Below are 23,425 nucleotides of genomic sequence, written 5' to 3'. Positions count from 1 at the left end.
ACTTGTCACGCAGGATCTGCATGTGCCGTGCAAACCTTTTGTCCCGTCATCGGTTTGTTTCTTCCTACGACAGTGACTCGCCCAGTTTTTGAGCCACATGTGTTCATGCGCCAACCATTGAAAAATGCTAGGGTGCGACTCTTCAGACGTGAGCTTTGTGATGGTGTCTATCTGCACACGCTATTGGTTTGCTTAATACTGGCGTGGTACGCATGCATGCAGTCTGGTGGTTGTGCGTCTGTCAGGCTACGTGTTTTGTGGATTTTTCATATGCGTTCTGAAAGGGATTCCACACAGATATGTAGCTATCCAGCGGATAGCTCATCAGCCGTGATCTTAGCCTAACCCTACTTATACGCCAGCATGCTGGCATCGACATGTACGACGATGTATTTGTTCGGGCCTGATGCAATGGATGGACCATTCGTGTGCCGACTACTTCAAAGCTAGAGTAACCAATCTGTCCTGTCGCCCAGTTAGTGGTGATCTTGTTGCAATTGCTGAGAGGGCAACAAGGAGGCCCCAGTAAGGTCAGGAGTCAGGATATCTAATACCAGGTACGGCATCACTATGCCTGGATGCACCGTCAGTGGCAGGAGGCCAGAGGGCAGGCAAGGACCTTCATTGTCCAAGTAAACCCACAATATTGCCAGAGTTTTCAAGTCATGTAACTTCCCCTTTTCACTGAAAATTTTGAATGAATTTCCAATATTCTAACTTCCCAACCGGGCATTCCATTTTCAAGTATAAATGCTCCATAAATTAATCAATAACATAGCTCCAATCTCTTTAGTGAAAGGAATATACAAGAACTGCTGATCTTAACAATATGTATCTCTGAATGGAGAAGCCTCCCCCCTACGTTCTGCTTCTTTCTGCTTGCAAATGCAAACAAAGAGACCTCACAACTAGCGCACAATCACACTCACTAACTTTTGTCACGAAGGGATGCAAAAGGTGAACTAGTTCCGGAAATTGCAAGATAAATGGATGCACCTCTTTTCACATTGTCATGTCAGAAGTAGAAGCATCCCACATCCTTGGTGATTTTCAAAGAGTGATACTCATTGTAGTTCAGATACCCCCAGAAGCGAGAAAGACCAAGCTCCTCATACTTTGAAGACTTCGAATGCAAAATATACAGATCTTTGATGTTACTCTCAAACCTCGTTTTAATTGCATCCACCTGTGCAGGAAGATAGATGCTCTCAAATTTCATATTATTATGTTACCGGAAAGGACAAGTATATAATTAGCAACTGCTACATAGTGCTAGGTAAGATTTGGAGGAAATGGAAACCAACAATAGTACTGCAGCAAGTAAAGTGCATGACAACAGATATTTAGCAGATCTCAGCAACTACTGATAGAACACACCAACAAATCTATTACTGGCGGTGTAATACACCGGGGGTGGCCACATGGTGGGGAGCCCGGCAGCAGGCCCGTCTTGGGGCCCATGAAGATAGGAGAAGAACCACATGAGGGACCCTGGGGGGCCGGAGAGGCGGCAAAAAGACCACCTTGGCGAGCAAGTCAAGATGGCAGCGGCTTAGATCAGATCGATCTCCTGTAAAACCCTAGCCCTTGTCATCTATATAAGGTAGGGGCTGGGGGTAGCAAGGCCCATCTACATCCGTAGAACCACTCTCGCTAGCTTCATACTTCATCCCTCGTTGTAACCCTCGCACGATGTATCCCACTATGAATGCAAAAACAAAGCAGGACATAGGGTATTAGGCCAACTCCAACTGTCGACCCCAAACGGACGACCGTTTAGTCCGGATTTTGTCCGTTTGGGTAGGGCAATGGGGCAACGTCCGGCCGTTTTCCTGGATGTGTTGGCCGTGCGCCCCTATATGCACATTGTAAAAATAGTCTCACAACCAAATAAATCAAACATTGCAAATAGTCTTACAAACAAATAGTTCCACATAAAAAAACACAATCAAATACCCAATCGAAATTGTCTTCAATAGATGGAAAGAAAATGAACCGATCATCTACTGGTTGCCAATGTGATTCCAATGTGCTCAACCAAGTCATCTTGGAGCTGCATGTGAGTATGCCAATCACGCATTTCACGATGGAATTGGACAAACTGTTCAAACGTCGCCTGTTCTTGGTGGTGCTCAGGCTCAACATTTTCACCCTGAAAATCAAACCCTTGATCATAGATGTTGTCGTCACGCTCATACTCCACGATCATGTTGTGCATGATCACACAAGCAACCATCACCTCCCAAAGCTTCTCGGTGCTCCATGTCAGTGTAGGGTTTCGAGTGATACCCCATCGAGATTGAAGCACACCAAAAACCACACTCCACATCCTTCCTAGCACTCTCTTGCATTTGGGCAAATCTCTGTCTCTTCTCTCCTTGCGGATTGGGTATTGTCTTCACAGGAGTTGACCATTGAGGATAGATACCATCAGCTAGGTAGTATCCCTTGTTGTAATGGTGGCCATTGATTTCAAAGTTGACCTCTAGGGAGTGGCCTTCTGCAAGCCTTGCGAACACTGGAGAACGCTGAAGCACATTGATATCATTGTGAGAGCCGTGCCGAAAAAAGAATGCCATATCCAAAGATCTTATGAAGCCACCGCTTCTAGTATGACAGTGGCACCTTTCACATGCCCCTTGTACTGCCCCTGCCAAGCAAATAGATAGTTCTTCCACTTCCAGTGCATACAATATATGCTCCCAAGCATGCCTGGAAAGCCCCTATCAGCATTGATCGCCAACAACCTTTCTGTATCGGCGACAGTTGGCTCTCTCAGGTACTCAGGGCCAAACACTACCACCACAGCCTTGCAGAAACTATACATTGATAGGAGACATGTGGACTCACTCATATGCACGTACTCATCCACAAGATCACCTGGAATTCCATATGCAAGCATGCGAATAGCCGCAGTGCATTTCTGGTAAGAGGAGAAACCAAGCTTGCCAAAGGCATCCTCTTTGCACACAAAGTATGGGTCATATCCTACCACTCCCTCCCGAATACGAATGAACACGTCTCCTCATACGGAAGCAGCGGCCGAATTGATGTGGTCTGAAGAGCGCGGTGTTCTCAAAGTAATTGGCATAGAGCAAGGCGTGACCACTCTCCCTATTGCGGTTCAAGGCCGGAGCATGACCCGAGATTGATCCCCTGAACCGAGGTCTCTGCCTAGAAATGTGGTCATTAACGACCCAAGCAACCACCACAAGCTCTTCGTCATCCAAGGACGAATCATCCGATGAACAAATGAAGTTGTGGAAAAAATACTTGTCCCCACTATCCATGGTACCTTGTGAGCAAAGTGTCGAACACCTTGCGGGCGTGGTGGAGACGCGGTCGGGAAGAGCACCTCAGGCTCCCCTCACAGTCAGCAGGCAAGGTTGGCGATGGCAGCCGGCGACTATGCAGCGCCTGCCGGAAGGTGTTAGGGTCAATGGGCGTTGCTGGCGGCTGTACCTTCCCTGGTACCAGATACGGCGACAAAGAGCCACAAACGTCAGCAAAAACTCCTCCGAAACGCGGGCGTGGGGCGACTATGGCGAGGGGTGGTCGTGGTTTGGGCGACCAGGCTGGAAAGCGAGGAGGCGGCCGGAAAAATGTGTGGCGGCGGCGAAGGCGGGGGGAAGAGAAAAGGGGGTTGTGTCACCGACGGGCGGGCCAGGAAGAACAAGGGCGCGCGTTCCGCCTGATGTCCGTTTCGACGTAAACACGGCCAAAATTTGGGTTGGGAATTGGTCGAAAGCGGACAAAAACGAACGTTTGTCCATTTGCTCCCGCGCGTTGGGCCACGATTTCTGTCCGTTTAGCCCCAAACGGACACGGCCGGACCATTTGGGGTCCTGCGTTGGAGTTGACCTTATTCCTCGAAGGCCCGAACCTGGGTAAACTCTCCGTGCGACCTCCAATCTGGTACTTACGGCCACGTTCCCACCCTCTGAGGGTACTGGGGGGTTTTGCTCCATCAATTGCCGCACCAGGCACTGCCTACGCTGGTCGGAGAACGAACCCATATTGGATCATTATACGTGTCCGGTGACTTCGTGTTTGGCCAAACCTTCATCTTCGGCTCCTTCGAGCTCGAGATTGACAATCAGGGGCTGCTTTATGACGTAACGCCTCACCCCTTCGTCGACTACAATTGTTTCAGGAACATTGAGTTCATGTTCGACGAACACAACAACACCACATGCGTCCATGCCCCTTCATCACCACTGGCGGAAAAGGTGGCATCGATCTCAACCTATCTCAGGGCTGCTGGATCTTCACCAACCCACCAACCCGCCCAAACAATCAGCGTCAACATGATCTTCCAGGCCACAAAAACGCGTCGCGCTCAGAAGCTCATCCGACGCGTGGTCTACGCGATTGCACCAACCCCGGCGGACCTCCTAGAGTGGTCAGGCGCCACAATAGCCTCCGGCTGCACCGACCATCTGGCCTACTTTCCCCACCCTGGCAAGTTTTGCTCTGGTGGTAAATCCGATCATCAAGGGCTTCGACCTCCCATGGGTTCTGAACTTCTAATGGACGGTGGCAGTAGCGTAAACATCATCCTCCCTAACACCCTGGCCAAGATGGGGGTAGCCCTCGATCACCGGCTTCCATGGCTTCATACCGGGTGGACAGGTGTGGCCCCTCGGACGGCTCGATCTAGAGGTCGTCTTCGGGGACGAAAAAAATTACAGATAAAAAACGATCCAGTTTGAGGTCCTCCCGTTCCAAACCGGCTACAGCGTGATCCTCGGCAGGATGGCCTACGTAAAGTCTATGGCACTGCCCACCCGCGTGTACCTCCAGCTTAAGATGTCGGGTCCCGATGGCACGATCACAATACACGACGGACCCGAGAGGGCACTCCAAACAGAGGTCGTCAACATAGAGCTCGCTGAGGCAGCGTTGGCCTTAGCGGAGCTCGAGCACATCAAGAAGTCCGTCGGCACATGAACAACGCTCCCAACCAAACCCAAGACGGGGCCGGTGTTCCAGCCGGCAAAGAAAGCCAAAAAATTCCAAGTGCACCCAGAAGACCTGAAGAAATCGGTGATCATCGAAGACCTGTCAAAGGAACAGAAAGATGAACCCTGCAATTCATCCTGAGCAACTGGGACATTTTTGCTTGGAAACCCACAGATATGCCCGGGTTTCCCACAAAGATCGCACAACACAGCTTCGACGTCCGAAAGGACGCCATACCAGTCAAACAAGCCCTCCACTGCTTCACCACAGAGAAACAACGAGCCATCAGCAAAGAGATTGCTCGGCTCCTAGCTGCCAGGTTCATCAGAGAAGTCGCGCACCCAGAGCGGCTTGTCTGCGTTGACTACACCGGCCTCAACAAAGCATGCTCAAAGGACCCATTCCCTTTACCCTGCATCGACCAGGTCACAGACTCGATCGCGGGCTGCAAAATTCTGTGCTACCTGGACGCCTACTCCGGCTACCGCCAAATACGCATGGAGTCCAACCAGGAGAAGACCTCCTTCATTACACCTTTTGGGGCCTTCTCCTACATTACCATGCCCTTCGAGCTCAAGAACGCCGGTGCGATGTATCAACGAACCATGCGAAAGTGTCCTCACGACCAGATCGGCGTCAACGTCGAGGTATACGTCGACAATGTAGTCATCAAGTCAAGACACGGCTCCAGCCTTCTCTCCAACCTCGAGCAGACATTCACCAACCTACGTCGCTTCAGCATGAAGCTAAACCCTGAAAAATGCGTTTTCTGGGTACCCTCGAGACAACTCCTCGGCTTCATGTCTCTCAACGAGGAATCGAGGCCAACCCAGAGAAGATACAAGCCATCGTCAACTTGAAGCCCCCAGAAAATATCTGGGAAGTCCAGAAGCTCGTCGGGTGCGTTGGAGCCCTCAGTCGGTTCATCTCCCGGCTCGGGGAGAAAGCACTTCCGCTTTACCGGCTCCTACGAAAGAATGACAAGTTCTACTGGAGCGACAAACCAAAGGCCGCATTCGTCGACCTCAGGCGTCTCCTGCAATCCAACCCGCAACTGGCCTCCCCGTTATAGACCGATCCGCTCAGCCACCACACAGGTAGTCAGTGTAGTTATGGCAGTAGAGAGAAAAGGCCGGCAAGACGCAGCGGGTTCTGCATCCTGTATACTACGTTAGCGACATTATCAGAGGATCACGTATGGCGTGTTCATGGCGGCCCGCAAGCTACGTCGCTACTACCAGGCAAATCCCATCACGGTTGTCAGTCATGCCCCGCTATCGGACATGGTTCTATGACCGTCCAAGGATTGGGGCTGGCATCGTCCTGATCACACCTTGCGGTGATAGGATGACTACGTCCTACAGATACATTTCCCCTACAACAACGGGGCAGAATACGAAGGCCTCCTCCACGAGCTTCGCATTGCGGCCTCCATGGGCATCCATCACCTTATCTGCCGCGGTGACTCCAACCTCATCGTGCAATGGGTGATGAAGGCATTCGACACCAAAAGCCCAAAGATGGCCGCATACTGCGCTGTCGTCTATGAACTGGAAGGATAATTCGATGGTACCGTACTATACCACGCCAAGCGTACTGACAACGTGGCAGTTGACAACTTGGCATGCATGGGGGCAGCCCAAAAACCAGTCCCAGCTGAGGCATTCCTGGAGGTCCTACACAAGCCATTTGTGCAGCTACGAGAAATAGCAAAAGATACTCCGACCTCCGGTGGACCAGAGCCCACGGACGCAGAAGATGAGGTTGGAGAAGGGGAACTCGTGGAAGAAACTCCCGCGGTCACCCCGACCTGGACTCGGCCGCTCCTCGTATACTTGATATACAGGACCTACCCGAAGACAAAAACGAAGTCCGGTGCATCGTTTGCAGGTCCAAGGCATACATAGTCATCCAAGGAGAATTGTACAAGTGCAGTGTCACAGGCATCTTCCATCGTTGGGGGCTTGATATGGTCGGGCCCCTTGCCACAACGCCAGGTGGCTTCAAGTTCTAGTCACCATCGACAAATTCACAAAGTGGATAGAAGCCAAGCCCGTCACCAATGTGAAGGTTGACACAGCAATAAAATTCACCTTTGGTATAATCCACAGATTTGGAGTCCCCCATGACATCACCGATGATAGCTCCAATTTCACAGCAAACACATTCAAAGAATTATGTCGCAACCGAAGGATCCAATCGATTACTCCTCGGCTTCACACCCGCAGTCCAACAGGCAGGTGGAGTGTGCCAATTGGTTAATCATGCAAGGTCTGAAGCTCCGCCTCATTACCCCTTTGGTCCGAGCAAAGGGGAAATGGGTTTGCTCTCATCCGTCCTGTGGAGCTTACGTACAACTCCAAACAGATCAATCGGACACACCATTCTTCATGGTCTACGGGGCCGAGGCGGTACTCCCCTCCGACATAAGAGTACGAATCCCCGCATGTCTGTGTGTACAAGGAGGCCATGGAAGAATTCAGGAAAGACGACATCGACGCCAAGGAAGAAGCTCGGCTCATTTGCCCTCGAACGCACGGCCGTCTATCAGCAAAAACTACGCCAATACAATGGATGGCATGTCCGGGCGTGCGAGTTCAATGGCAGGGGCCTCATCCTCCGCCTTAAGCAGAAGTCGCAGAAGAACAAGCCCTCCTCCCCATGGGAAGAGCCTTACAACATTCACGAAGCCCTTAGCGATGGGGCTTACTACCTCCTCAACCGCAAGACAAGCCAGATCACGAAGCATCCATGCAACACCGCCCAACTATGTCTTTTTATGCATGAGTTACTTTCAGCAAGCATAGGCATTTTTATGCTTTTAGCCCCCTTGTTTCAGCTCGATCCAAAAAAACTGTTGAATAAAGGAATCATTCTATGTTCCCATAGTGATTTGCTATTTCAATTGTTAATACAACGAACACAATGGGATAGACCTAGAGGTAGAAACAAACGTATCTCTCTGCTTGCCAGGCTCAAGGGCTGTATCAGCATCGTGGACCTCCCCACAGTCCGCACAGAGGCTGCATCGTGCATTCCTTCTATTAGTTCGAACCCAGGGGCTGATTCGCACTTACCGACCTCCTAGTGCCACCAACACGGGGCTGCATCGGCGTAAGAAAAACAATTTGATAATCCTTATAAAAAAGGGCATGGCCGAGGGAAGACAGAGACTGAATAACCTCTGGTCGCATCATGCCCCGATCAAAAACAAAAGAGGCCTCAGGCAGTATAGCACGCTTGATCTCCAAATAAAACTGTTAAATGACAAGAAACTGATTCAAGTATGCATCACACGAATAAGTCTGTCTATGATGGGCATCGCCCAAGCCGCAACGGACACTACATCTTTTTGAGGCTACTCAATGCCTACATCCAGGTCGCATCCAGGTCGTAGTCCGCCGCCACCATCCTGGAGGCCTCCCTCGCTTCCTCAAAGAAATCAGATAAGTGACAACCCTCAGGAAACAAAGTGGCGACGACCTCCGTGGAAACATCATGGCGATAAGCCTTCAGTTGCGTAAGAATGAGCCGAGCTCCTTCAAAAGCAGCAAACTCCTGCAGCACAATCAGGCGCTCCATTCACGAGCTCAGTCAGAGGCCGCAGACGAACATCCACTCCACTGTTTCCGGGTTCCACATCAACCCTGACAAACAGACAAGAGCTCGGGCCATCCGCCGCAACAAAGGTGCCGCCACGTTCAACCTCTCCTCTGGTGGGGAGCCCGACAGCAGGCCCGTCTCAAGGCCCACGAAGATAGGCGAAGACCTAACCACAGGAGGGACCCTGGGAGCCAGGAGAGGTGGCAAAAGACTACCTTGGCAAGCAAGTCAAGGTGGTGGCAGCTAAGATCAGATTGATCTCCTGTAAAACCCTATCCCCTATCATCTATATAAGGTGGGGGCTGGGGGTAGCAAGGCCCATCTACTAGAACCATACTGTCGGTAGACTCATACTTCATCCCTCATTGTAACCCTCACACGAGGTATCCCACCATGAATACAAACACCCGGAGGCGCGAACCTAGGTAAACTCTTCGTGCGATCTCTGATCTGGTACTTCCGGCCACGTTCGCCACCCTAAGGGTACTGACGGGTTTCTGCTCCATCAATTACCAACTGTTCACAATGTGACAGAATATCCCTTTATTGTGACCAATCTTCATCTATGGTGTTTGGTTCGGGCACAATTAACAGTTTAAGCTCCAAAAAGGAAAAGGAAAAGGAAAAAGGAAAAGGGGAAGCACCCAGTATACTACCATAACTTTGAGAGGGGTTCCGGCGTTTAGAAGTAGAATCAAACTCAATGGATTATATCAGGATTTTCGTATAGTCGACAGGGAGCTATAGACAGACCATAGATTATTTGTTCCCAAAACTATGATACACAGACCGTTCTTAGGGAGAATAATCAATGGTGGTTATCAGATCAGTAAAGATATTTTATGTGTATGCTGGAGTTGAAAGAATAAACCCAGAAGACACAATGTAATACTTCCAAACAACTTTGTGCATGTGAAATCGAGAAAATACCTGAGAGAAGTTTATAAGAGAATGCAGATTAAGCTGATTAACTGTTGATTCTGAAAGGTCATTAAGACTCTTAAAACATGACCGGAACTCCAAAGCTTGTTGAAGCATGCTTTTGATTATGGTGGCAACTGGTTTTGTCTCATTGGATAAGAAACATCTAAAAAAAACACCATGCAGTTAGAAGCAAACATATAATGTAACACAAGTAAAAATCCAATATTATAGTCAATACAGAATTAGCAAAAGAAATGTACTCAGAAAGTATAGGCACCAATTAAATGGGATAAACGAAGTTCTCTTGGCAGCTAAAAGATAATGTCAGAAGTACCAGATTTCCCTTGCTTTCTATCCTACTTGGAAGAATTAGATATTCAATTGAACAGCCAAATGTGAGTTTGTGACAGGACAAAACAGTATAGTAGTCTAATAATTATCTTTATTATGCTCATTGCAATAGATCACACTAGTTCAGGCATGAACCACAATTAAATAATCAACTATTATGTAGTAAAATGAAAACTAGTTTCATTTTTGTGGGTAAAGGCCTTACATGTGAAGTGCGTCTGTAACATAACACAAATGCACATACTCGATATCCCGCATATCTTTAACCTACACAATAGTTGAGATCAGTACATGCGCAGCCACCCAGAAAAGCTCAAACCAAGTAAGATCATTATCTCAAAAGAGGTAATACGTTAATATATAATAAACTCATGATGTCTAAAAAGTATATTTTCATCCCCTTTGAATGTAAGTAACAGAACTACTATGCCAACAAATATATTATACCTGATGTTTAAGGGAATGTTGAAAACGGCGCCATGATATATCAGACAAATTGCAATGGTGGTACTGCTGTAATGTTGATAGAAAATGGTAAACTTGATGTCTGACAAAAGAAAGGATAGTTATGTCAAGAAACAGACCAATGAAATAAGGACACATAAGTCAATAGTATAGGAACAAAAGGCATTCGCATAGTAGAAGCAACTATACATGAGACCATTGAGATAATTCATTATGCTTCCGCATAAAAATGGAGGATGCAAATTTAGATAATATAGAAGTTGGTCTGTGCAATTGCAAATCAATAATTAAACCATCCGAAATGACACTATTTTTCTCAGAAGATTAAAAGGTTCAACCCTCCAGCAATGTTTTCAACAGTACAAGATGTAATTTGAATTATATCTAGCTAATTCTACTTTTTGGAATGTTGTTTCGTAGAAACAGGTCAATTTTGCAGTGACTAATGAGTGGGCAGTACAAAAAAGATAAAATTAACGATTTTGTTTTGACAATTATGGCAATTACAAATGTCATATTTATAACATGTTTAAGGAACTACTTTCCTGACCATCAACCACAATCTATTTGGCTATGGTTATCTAATACTAGAAAACCACTGAATGAATAACCAAACATGAATGCAACAGTTACTTTTATTATGACTTGGATATGCCAACATGTATTGCAGTTCGAGATATTTTTAGAATAACAAGATTTAACAACAGATCAAACATTCAAATACTCGAAACAAATCAGACAATTATGTTCTTAACACTTCAGTGGAAGTGCCAAACTGTTATGAGGAATATTTGAATGCCACAAAGCTTTGGAAAGATTTTGTATGTGCATACCTCACTTTCATCACAGAGTTTAATTCTTTCAATATATCAGGTCTACTGTGGCCAGAGCGACTGATTAACTGTGTCAACTCCTACAATAAATTAGCATATTATAATCACATAGCAGCAAATAAGTCCCACGTCACCACAATTATGGATATTCACAATTGTTGACAGAAAAATATTCTTGTAACTTCTCTTGAAGAAAATTTAGTAAAAATCACTCGACGGTAATTTTGTTTGTGAACAAAGGGCACCCCACAAACTTGTTCAGTTTCAAATAGATCCTACATCTGGGTTGGGTCTGAGAACTCTCTGTCCCCCGACTGATGCGAACTAACAATAACGACCCCTAAAATTTCTGTGTAGTGCTTGTTTATTTATTTTCTCTTGCCTAATTGCCTCCAGCTGCAGCCTTGTGGGTTTTGCAATACATGCAGATAATAGCAGAAGTTTACATGGCATGTACATTTCAATGAATTAAGACATCGATAAAGGAATCACCTTTAGAAACCGCCATACTTCAGTCAGTGATAAGACTGCAAACCTGACTTGAACAAGATAACAGAATATTTCAGCATATCTCCTAAGTGCCTCCTCTGTAATGACAATATTCACTGGCCAATCAACTTTATAACCCAGCAAGAAGTCATCCAGCATGTGGAAACCTGGCCGCCAAAACTTGGGCCGTTAATAATTCGAGAAACAAACCTTCAGTTCTGAAGCCCAAAAACTGTAGCCAAGGACAATCTAAAGATCAAATTATTACCATGTTCAGAGGCTGCCACAGAAGTGACTGGCTGTTCTTTCATGTATATAAACAGTTTTTCCTTATAAGGATCGGTATCACATGAAGACCTCTGCAAGGCCAAGTCAAGAAGCCCTTGGATCTCTGCTCTTTTCTGCTCAGACTTAACAGAGAACCATTTCTGCATGGGGGGAAGTCAGACTTAACAGATTTGTGCATATAAACATAGGTGCATGGCGTACAGGCTAAATGGATAAAATTACCTTATGATAAATGGAAACAATAAAAGATTCTGCCCAGTCAGCTAGTTCCATGAAATGGTACCGTCGTAGTGCTAGTAGATGTCCACAAAGATCAAAACCCTCCTCAAGCAACTTCATTGTGAAGCTGCTAACATATTTATATCTTTTATTACAATTAAGGAATAATGGGTAGAAAGAAAAATACTGGCCAACAACTTTAGTGGTTTATAAGCTTTAGAATCATAGCCTGGATCAGATTTATTTTTTCACCAACAAGATGGTTTTTTACTTGTAAAAGCAGTTGATGAACCTAATACATGACAGATGGACTAAATTAGACAAAAAAAAGGCATTTAAAAGACAGTACATCACAAATTAGCGTTCGTGAAATAGTCTCTGATGTTATGCTGATAGTAATAGTAGAATGAAAAAGAGGCATTATGATCAATCTGACATTATGAGCTGCACTGTACAAGCATATACAATTAAGGATACTGAAGCAGAATTTCTTGTATAATGCACTTGTCAATAGCTATATCAAGTGGCATATCAGATGCTGAACTACTATCTCCAGCTATCTTTTCTGTTGATTTAGCAGTATATTCTAACAATTTCTCCCATAATGCTCCCCCGCAGACATTTTTTGGAAGATTATCACTTGCTTCTGTTTCTCCTGATGAAGCAAGGTATCCCTGACTCCCTGTCTTAGCTTGAAGAAGCTCACTGGAACAATCAGGCTGTTTAGAAATCTGAGCAGTGGAATGTACAACCTTTGTAGCTCCGGCTTCAGACTCCACAAGGGACGTGCTTCTTTCACAGTATACTTCACATGGATTCGTGACCGACTCGAAAGCAAAGCTTTTAAGTGCTTGATTTTTCCATTTTCCTCGCAAGTCACTCTCCATATGATGACCAGCCGCATTCTTCAGAATGGGATTGGTGCTGAGATTGTAAGGAATGCTAGAATTGCAAGACTTCTCTGTGTGTGATGGATAAACTACATCATCATGTGATACTTGCTCCACTGCACTTTCATTGTTAGTATACAGAAACTCATCAACTAAACACATTTTTCCAGGGGAACTATTAAATGTGTTCTTTGGAAATTTGCCAAATGGCCAAAATTTACTATACTGGTAATCCAGTTCTAGAGCATCAGGCATCACATTATGTTCCACATTCTGCGAGTGCATGGGAACGTTGCTGCAACCCAAATCAACATTTCTATGGTGCTCATCATTAGGGCTTGCAGAGTTTGTCCCGTTGTGATGAGAACTAGTTTGATATGAAAGCACATTTTGTGTTTCTGAGGAGCATTTTGCTTCACCTGTACTTGTATAGTACAATGAAAACCTGGAACTAGACAAATTACCACAAGTGATGCCACTCTCAACCTCAATTTCATCCATAGAACTATAAGAAGAAGAGCATTCTGAAGATTCCAGTGGATCTAGTTTATCTGAAGATTCTTGCGATGTTGAATAAGCATCATTGTCTTTTTCATCTGCAGACATACTGTGAGAAAGGACAGATCAGACTAATCTGTTGCGGTGAAGACTTATGATGTACACTGCCCGCATGAGTAAAAAAAGAGTATGCACAATAAAATACAGAAGAAGTGAATGAAAGTGGCAGATTTAACATTGCTACAAAGGTAGATCCAGGACGTACATATCACAAATTGGTAGAGCATGGGTGCCGCCATACAATAGCTCCACATCTGAAACTGATGTGTCTAGAGGGCTTTTACTTTTATGCAGGGAGTTTGACGGAGGACCAAAAGGAATTATCTGAAACATAACTTCATGTCATAAAGTGTGACTTAAAAGCATAGTTGACCCAGTGTATTAGTACTGTTGCTTTGGCAAGGGTGAAAAACAGACAAGTAGTTAATTCTGGAACTAAAAGTAGAGTGCTAACCAGACCTCAATATTTAAGAAAAAATGATGGAGCTTCTCTAGCATTGACTTGTACATAGCGTCTCTCTGACATATTACTGCTTCAGCCTTGCTTTTTGAGAAAGTAAATGAATTCACTGAGCACTCAATTGGCGTACCAAACCATGGGAGAATTTCCTCCAGAAGGATAGTTTTACTAGTGTCATAATTATCTCCTCCAGTAGAACAAAGATTGCATGACTTTACAACCTTCATGAGCACTTGAAGCTGCTGCCCAGTGCGTAAAAGAGGATTGCATATATCTTTCAGAAAACATGGAACAGATACATGATTACTTCCCTGTTGACAGCGATACATGATAAAAACTTAATTAGATCTACTGGAAAAGGAGTAACATTTTCATGGTTCAAATGCATGGATTATGTGAAGAGTGGATCATATATCTGAATTTCTGATGTTGAGAATAAATTAGGTCAATAATGACCGTTTAGGCATTTTTCCTTGAAGCTTCACAAAGACAACAAGTGATGTCTTACCTTGAAGGGCAATGCAGTGAAATCACCTAGTGGGCCCAACGAACCTCCTTGAATCTGGTTGTTCTCGGTTTGTGTTATGAGAAATTCTTCATAAGGGTCATCAACACTAGCTCGGTAAATCCATAACTTAATGAAGTTACAGTATGGCTCACAGGAACGAATGAAGAGATATTTCAAAAGAGCATAGTGAACTGGATCAGCATCCTACAATTGAAGGCAAATCATTCGACATTTCAAAACATTTGTCATATGTAGAACGTGAACAGAAGGACATGTCCAAACAGAAACTTTCAGTACAGTAGCACAAATTTATGCCATCAGATAAAGAAAAACTAGCATGATCTTGTGGTAGCTGGTAATCTACAAAACTGTGGCGTTGATTGCCATGTTACAAAGAAATGTCAAAGAAATTAACCCATCCCAGCAGAGACCAAGTAAGCAACTGCGTAAACATATAAAGCATAAGAGAAATAAGATGCTCGGCTACGTAGAATATGAAACTAAACATAGCCCAGGGCTCATAGCACCATACAAACAAGAGAGTGAATGTATTGTCGATATAGAACAGAGAATATCAACAACAAAATGAAGCGGTAAGTTCCACAATTTTATTAAGTAAATATGGGAGGGGTTATCACACCATCCTAAATCTTGCATTGCTTATTTGCTTCTCATGGAGGACAGAAATTGCTACCAATATCTCTGCCAGCTATTCTAGAACAATGAGTATGGAAACTTGGCAACACTTCAGGGCGATTATTACCAAAAAACTTAGATAAATAAAAAGCAGCAAAGAATAACTTGAAAGGAAATTTTATTTGATAACATTTCCAAACTTGATAGATTCTCTCTCAAAAAGTTCCTTTTCTGGATAATTACAGCAAATGTGACCTAGAATCCCATGGCCGTTTCAAACAAGGCATTGGTAAGTCTGAAATGTTCAGTATCATAAGTAAAGCTTAGATCTTGTTATTAAGCATGCAAACCAAAGACATTGACAAGATAAAATATAGATACAAAGTAGCGGACAATAGGAGATCCCTTTAAAAGTTTATTAAACTGAGTTAAACCAAATAGCAGGATTTAAACAATAAGGTGATTGCTTAAATTGAGTTAAACCGAATAGTAGGATTTAAACAATAAGATGATTGCTTACACGAAGGCGGACATACAAATAAGAAAGCAAATCAGTGCCCCGCGGAAAATTCTCAAACTCCAAGTTAGAATCAGTAGTCAAACCCTCCTGGCATAATGCAAGACCTGCAAACTTAGGAAAACAAATATTTCCAAGGGACTTAATATGCCTTCTCAACTCCTCGGTGTGGAGATAAACTTCCAGAAGAGTGATTTCAGAGCTAGAATTACAACTAGCTCTATCTGAGGTCATGGAAGGTCTATCAGGTTGTCCCACTGACCGCCTCAGCTTAACTGAAGGTGGTAAAGTATTCAAGGAACAGAAATAGCCTTCTAGAACTTTTTCAACTGCTGCAGCAAATGCTTGGTTCACTAGACTATAAGGAGGAGAATGCTCAGTGTCTTTGTCATCAGAAACATCATGTCCATGTCCTTCTCTATTTCCACAATTTACTTCTCGACTTTGGAAAAGATAATAGTGCACAAACTTGCGCAAGAAGAAAACTGCAAGACCTGTAGAGCCTATAGAACTGAGAATATGTCCAATAGAGGCAGTGCTAGATGACCGTGACCACACATTTGCAATGCGATGAGATGTCCTGTCTGCCGGACTTGAGGAGAACAACACAGAAAGCTCGTCAATCTCATCTAGCGATGATTTGACACCATGCAGTGCATGCAAAGCCAAACGAACCAAAGCAGCATCCTGCAGAATAAAGATGATCCTCACACCCATCAGCAATATAATACTCCCTCAGTCCAAAATACTTGTCATGGTTTTAGTACAAAATAGAATGGCACTACCCAGAGGATATAACACAAACACATCTATAGTCGCTTCCTAAAAATCTATTCAGGTTATAAGATGTCATCACTAATAATCATCGCATCACTAGCAATTCGTACCTAACTTACTGCATCAGATTAAAGCTTCGTTTGAAGAATGTCAAAACATTCATACCTATCAATACCACATTTAAGGATCCCAGAACAGATAATCCAAAACTTCCCCCACTTCACTACCCACACTCAGTGGCCATTTCGAGTAACCCTATTTCACAGCAATCTGCCTACATTCCTAACTGCCTACTTATTCTGGCCACAATCCCCAACCGGATCAACTTGTTTTAACAGAACAATTGCGTCCTCTCGCTTTTTCTGCTGAAGGGCACTGCAGACTGCACCCAAAATTTCTCCCTATGAATGTCGCAACTCCCAGAAGTAGTTTTGGTTTAGTAGCCACAGCGGGTCGTAACATAATGCTGAATTTAGCTGGGTTCAGATATTTCACTCACAGGAACGGAGGTGAGCTCGTAGATTGGATCCCGAGAGGGACGCCCTGCAGGGCCTGGAACACCGGCGGACGCGCTCTCGGGGGCGATGGAATCCCAGGCTGCAGGCGGCGTCCAGGGGCCGTCCACGCGGAGGCTGACGAGCAGCGACGAGAGGCTGGAGGCGGCGGCCTCCATCCGGGGGTCTATCACCCTAGCTAGGGTTATGGTATGCTCTCCAATGTGGTGTGGCTCCGCGCGTAGATGAAGAGATACGGGAGCAGAGGTGGGCGGATGGTGGTGAGAGCCGAGCGGCGGCGAGGTGCGGATGGCCGGAGGGTTGGCAGCCCCGGCAAAGGGAGTGGCGAGGAACCGGAGGAGAGCAACGAGAGCGGCGGAAGCGAACCGAGGAAGAAGAGAATTTTGCGGTTTTCTGCTGAAGCGTTAGATTATGTTTGGACGGCCGGTGATGGTGTCCATGGCATAAAAGCCAATTGTCCCTACTTGTTTTTTGGCAAACTGTAGCTCTCTCAAACCCTCCACTATGTAGGCCAAAAGAGGTGTCAAAATCGCTTTCCAGCCTTTTGGCATGGATGCCCTATGGTGCTCAGTCGAAGCCACCCAATTTTTTTTTTGGCATCGGAGCAGCTATTTGCTCCAATGACAAACTCTGCAACTCTGCAAAGCTGACTGGAAGCCCTCGATAGCTAGATCAATGGACTTGTTTGTTTCTTATTTTACACTGAGCGATGCCCACCACTGTGAAGCTGAAGTCATAATCTTTTTCTTGGGCATCGATGGTGATGTGGCGTCCTTTTGACTAGTATGGCACCGGTAACAGAGTGAAAGGCCCCAGGCCTTTTTGGTTTAAAATAAAGGATTTCTAACGTAATTTTGAAGGATTCTATTTTTTAAGATTTTTTCCCTCCATGGGTTGATTGATTCTTAAGATTGTAATCCATAGGAATTTTTTCATAGGATTCACTTGCACTAGTTTTAATAGGAGAAATTTCATCCACTGCAACCTTATATGAAGAATCCTACGTTTTTCATGTGCATAAATCAAACGCTGATACTAATCATGTAGAATTGAGGATGACATGCCACTCTATTCCTTTGTTTTTTCTATTCATGTGTTTTACAAATCATGTGAATCAAAGAGGCCGAGGGCTAAGGGTAACTCCAGCGAGCAGCCCCATTTCATTCACCTGCGTGACAAAGAACACGGCCCAATTCGCCGATGAAAAAGGACGGGTCCGTTTTCATGTCCGCTTTGAGCCATTTCCGGCCCAAATTTGGGTCGGGTTTGCGCCCACCCGGACACGCCACGGACGCCCGCGACGTTCTCCCTTTGATATCCCCTGGCCCGCTGATCAATGGCACACCATCTCCACTCCCACCATTCCTCACACAAAACCCTCCCGCCTAGAGGCATGGCCGACGCGCCCAACCCCGTCGTCGCCCCTGTTGTGGACACTCGCGTTGTGCCTCCGAACAAGCCGAAGAAGGAGATCACCCCGGAGCAGAGAGCGGCCGAGATGGTGAAGTGGGCCAATCGAATGAGGGAGGAGATGATCAATGAGAGTGGCCAGGGGGATGGTGCCGAAGACACACAAGGCTAAGAGACCGAAGACCATGCGAGTGTTGACATCGAGGGCGAGACATTGTTTGAGGAAGAGCTAGCTGATCAAGCCTTGTCACAAAAAGAGGCGGCAAAGAGTGAGGAGCAGAGCATACATGGAGGTGTTGGAAATATGCCCTAGAGGCAATAATATTGTATTATTATATTTCTATTTTCATAATTAGGAGTTTATATTTCATGTTATAACTGCTATGATTCTGGAATATGTGATTTAGTGGAAAACTCATATGCATGTGTGGAATGATAAACGGTAAATAATAGGTTCCTAATCTAGCCTCTAAGACTGGCTCAAGTGTTGTTGGTGATCATGATTTCCGGATCTTAGGATATTGTTAAGTGTAACGGTAGTCCTAAAACGACATTGAGAGTATGACTTTAGAAGAACGATCATATTGAATCGACCTAAACTTGTTTGTTATACTTTGAGATAATAACATCTGAAATCAATTGTTATAACACATAGTGTTGACATGTGTTTTTGGTTCCTTAGACCATGAGAGTATCATAGTCACTTCTTACTGTACGATGAGGTTTGGAGTTGATCAAACATCATGTATAACACGATGATCATAAAGCCAACTTACAGGTTCATCGAAAAGTTTGACAATGGACTAGATAGCTCGAGAGTGAGATTTGCTCCTCCGACGATGGAGAGATGTTCTTAGGGCCCTCTCGTGTGACAACATCCATCATCGTCTGGGCAGACATAGGCGACTATGTCACAGGGATGCCGGAACACTTCAACGAGAAAGAAGAACAAAAAAAGTACGAGGATAACGGTATAGTGAGAATGTGTATGACTCAAGAGGATAACGACACACCTCGGGTTATGTAAAGTATCGTGAAGCAAAGGGAACATCACATGATAACCAAAGGTTCACTCGAATGCCATTTGTGTAATCATATGGATCGATGTGGGCGTCCACGGTTCTGCTATCAGCCATTGAACGAAGGAGTTTCGTTCATGCCTATGTTTTGCCGAACATATGGGGTCACAAGCTTAAGGTAATCATGATCCGCTGAGTGTTAGTAGGACAAGATTATCAAGGCTTTATTTGTGGAATTGTTTCATTGATATTCGAAATAGTTTCAAGAGGAACTGAAAGAGTTTTGAGGTCACGGAAGGGTTTCCGAGTTTATCAGGCAATACCGCGTATTGCCGATAAATAATATATAGTTGGAAAATGTTTCTGGTACTTCTCCCTCCCTATATATACCAGAGGATTTGATGATATTTCATATACAAGTTTTGGAGCCTCCTCTAGTTCTAGTTCTAGTTGGTCATAGTTGATCAAGTAGAGCTTGACCTAGATCCTCTAATCCTCATAATTAGAAGCCCAGTATGGTTCTAATATCCTTCTTCTAATTCTCCGATGACGATTAGCTCTGGACGGTGAAGCGCTGCCGGATCGTGAAGACCATACACTTGCAACCAAGCAGAGAGGTCGTGCTTTCGGCCTTCCTTTCGAGGGATCGTTCGTGGGTGTTTCACGAGAGCGTTCATCTACGATTCAAGGGACTCCAAATACGATCTACACCGACTCATCTATTTCTGCTGCACTCTAGAGTCGATAACGGTCGTGATCCAAACCGTTTATGATGAGGGCGTCAATACCATTGTTACACCCACAACCCCTACTGCTACATATATTGGACCAATTACTAGAGCTCGCACACGCCAATTAAATTATCAGGTACTTCCATTTCTTGGTAATGATTCTAATGTTCATGAGAATATGATGCTGCCTAAATTGGATACATTTGTTTTGCCTACGAATGAAGGGCCTGGCATGGATAAGAGGGATGAACACTGGAGCAAGACCAAGCATGGAGATGATGACATGCGCAAGGGGAACAAGAACGGGGTTGCAAGTGATGATTTCAGGACTTTGAAGCCACCATAAGGAGTGCATGAAGCCTTGGACGAAATATACAAGATGCCACTTTATAAATTTCGTCCAGAGACTATTCTAGGTGCTGCGTCACCTTATTATTGGGCCAGGCTCATGTAATTTCGAAATACTTAAGTATAGGCTATTTTTAGAGTCTGTATGTGTGGGGAAACAAGAGTTAGGGTTGGTTTCGGACCCCTCCTCCAAGGGCCACGAAATTTCCTCCTCTTTCCTCCATATATACAACCCTTAGGGCATCGTTTAGACTTTGGGTTTTGTTTAGATTAAAGTTCGCCATAGCTGCAACTTCGCGTACTTCATTTGTGTTCAACGACCAGACAAAGGCGTCATAAAACCCCACCTTGATCAATAAAGCTTTCCTCTTATATTCGCAATATCCAGATTGCAATCTCAATTTCTTGCTTGTTTTTCGTTTGCTTGCAGGAAATAGACCTTCGCGGTCAGGTTGATCGTGCTCCGGCGTGGTCAATAACCTCTCGGAGTTGGTTTAACGATTGCTAAGGCGCGACATCCTCGCACGTTAGTAGTCGGATCGTCAAAGTCTACTCCTCCAAAACGACAATCACCATCTCATCAAAAGACGGGACACCTTTGCCTCTATCAAGTGGTATCAGATTCCCAGGTTGCTCGGTGAGATTTTACAGTTTTTCATAGTTTAGATCGAGTCTGTTCTTCATACCTACAGTCCACGAAAAAGCAAAAAAAATTAGGGTTAGTTCATCATATCCGAACCAGTCTGAGCCTTTGCATAGTCTTTTCAGTATTTTGCTTTATTGAATTTGCGGTTGCATCGTCGTGTCTCGTTGCTGGTCATAGAGTCTAGTCTTTTAGAGTTTCGAGTTCTGGTCATAAGTTGTCACGCTGCCGCCGCACCATCATCATCGCCCCTGCCATCTACCACCACCGCTTATCCGGCACCGATCCGTCTCCATATACCATCACCAATTCGTATCCATATACCACCACTAATCCGTATCAATATATCACCACCGCTGTCATATCCTACCACCATATATCCACCACCAATCCGAGTTCTTTTCATATTAGGTTTGTTTTCGAGATCCATCTAAGTTCCGATTCGTGTTTTCTTGCCTAAGTAGGTTTCGAAAAAAAGAGTTTGGAGACCCCCGGGCAGTTTTTCGGCCAAAATTTTCGCAGGCAAAAATATTTTTCCCTATCCTATTTTTAGGTTTTTCCGAGTCTTTTGAGCCACGTGCCATCATAGTAATTTTTTGTTGCATTTTTTCGTCGTCGCTGCCCTGATTTCCGAAAAAAGTAAAAAAAATTCGTGCCCATCCTATCAGTTTGACCTGGGAAGAGTTTTGAGACACTCGCCATTATAGTGATTTTTCGCAAAAAAAGAGGAGCGCCAAAAAACAGAGCAAAAAAAAATCCAGAGTGTGCTTTTCCCTTATTTACCTGCAGCGTCGTGATTTTGTTAGTGTTCTAGGCTCGCGTCTCTAGTGCGGTCTAGCCTAGGACCAACACAATATCGTCGTTGAGCGTTTATTCGACTTTGCATCTCTGAATTGGTTATTGCTAATCTTTTTGCTACCATATTATAAGCCTTCCTAGCTCCACATAAATCTACATCGTATGTTTGACTCTCCCTGGTAATCACTATATCCAAGCTTTGAGAGTTTTGACTACATCGGTTGCCGATCACCGCCTGCTGCTGGGTAAGAATTTGAGATTTGCTTGACGGATTTGTGACACCCACCACCACAAGATCACAAGCCGACGAGATTGACTGGGAGAACTTGACGAACAAGGAGCTTCATGATAAGTTTCAGCAAATGATGAGTGGATAGATGCAAGATGTGCTAAAAAATTGAGAGGCCATGGAGAAGATAGATGGCATGGAGAAGATGTTCGAAACAAAGCTCGATAATCAGTTTACTGAATTGCTTTCGCATTTTCCACCACCACCGCCGGTTGCACCTGTCGCACCTCTACAACAACAACAACAACAACAACAACAACAACAACGTCGCCTTCCAAATCAAGTGGGACGAGCACTGCGCGTTCCCATTGACCCTGGGCAAAATTCTGGTGCCGCTGTTGATGCTTCTGTAGCTCCTGCTGCTACTGCAGAGGTGGAGGACCATTACGAGGATGAGGTTGATCAAAATCAGAACTACGTGCAACCACCAACAGCACCACCACCAGGTAGTCCTCAGGTATATCATCGCAATGGTAGGGCTGCACCACCACCTGAGGTACGAGATCATGACCTTTTTCCTAAATTGAAATTGAATATTCCACCATTTGAGGGTAGATATGTTCCTGATATATATCTTACTTGGGAGTTAGATACTGAACAACATTTTACATGTTTACAATATCCCCAGGAGACACGTGTTCCTGCTGCTGTTTGTGCTTTCACTAGTTTTGCATGTGTTTGGTGGTCTGAACATTGTAGATTATATCCTATTCCAGCTACTTGGGCTGCTTTGAAACTGCTATGCGTACTCGTTGGGTTCTATCATATTATCAACGTGAATTACTTAAAAAATTGCAGCGCTTAAGACAAGGAATTTTTTTTCTAGAAGAATATTATCAGGAATTACAAACTGGCATGATTAGATGTGGTATTGTTGAGAAGAATAAGGCTATGCTTGCATGTTTTATGGGTGGATTAAATAGAGAGATTCAGACCATTCTAGAGTATAAGGAGTATAATAATATCACTCGTTTATTCCATCTTGCTTGTAAAACTGAACGTGAAGTGCATGATCGACAGGCATTGGCGTGGACTAACTTTTCTGCAGGTCGACCTTCATCATGGACACCGCGTGCATCCTCTACTTCCACACATTCTACTGCACTGACACCTCCATCAGCTGTTACCTCTAGCTGTGATACAAGGAAGCAGGCACAACCACCATTATCTGCCAAGAGCACACGTATCGGAT

At 44.7% G+C, this 23,425-nt stretch overlaps 1 protein-coding gene across 1 annotated transcript; it reads right to left on the bottom strand.

Annotated features, from left to right (window-relative positions):
- Positions 1 to 655: 655 nt before the first annotated feature.
- Positions 656 to 17,384, bottom strand: LOC119356048. The gene is made up of 14 exons (XM_037622946.1): positions 16,980 to 17,384; positions 15,707 to 16,390; positions 14,551 to 14,754; positions 14,042 to 14,353; positions 13,788 to 13,906; positions 12,612 to 13,631; positions 12,138 to 12,279; positions 11,896 to 12,055; positions 11,631 to 11,794; positions 11,139 to 11,218; positions 10,288 to 10,387; positions 10,046 to 10,107; positions 9,496 to 9,652; positions 656 to 1,186 (listed from the first exon to the last, which is right to left on the bottom strand). The coding sequence occupies exons 1-14, from the start codon at positions 17,151 to 17,153 to the stop codon at positions 1,016 to 1,018; spliced, it is 3,549 nt and encodes a 1,182-aa protein (XP_037478843.1). The 5' UTR covers positions 17,154 to 17,384; the 3' UTR covers positions 656 to 1,015.
- Positions 17,385 to 23,425: the final 6,041 nt, after the last annotated feature.

Source organism: Triticum dicoccoides, chromosome 2A, assembly GCF_002162155.2.
Source record: "Triticum dicoccoides isolate Atlit2015 ecotype Zavitan chromosome 2A, WEW_v2.0, whole genome shotgun sequence".
Classification (NCBI taxonomy): domain Eukaryota; kingdom Viridiplantae; phylum Streptophyta; class Magnoliopsida; order Poales; family Poaceae; genus Triticum; species Triticum dicoccoides.
The sequence above is the reverse complement of the archived record's forward strand: the minus strand, read 5'-3'. Positions and strand labels throughout refer to the sequence as shown.

What these genes read in the sequence shown, in the direction of transcription:
- LOC119356048 (XM_037622946.1), bottom strand. Translation starts at nt 17,153, where the DNA reads ATGGAGGCCGCCGCCTCCAGCCTCTCGTCGCTGCTCGTCAGCCTCCGC. An exon ending in ATTTTTTCTTAAATATTGAG is followed by an intron (nt 13,907 to 14,041) that starts GTCTGGTTAGCA and finishes GTTATGTTTCAG; the next exon opens with ATAATTCCTTTTGGTCCTCC. An exon ending in GCTCTACCAATTTGTGATAT is followed by an intron (nt 13,632 to 13,787) that starts GTACGTCCTGGA and finishes CCTTTCTCACAG; the next exon opens with TATGTCTGCAGATGAAAAAG.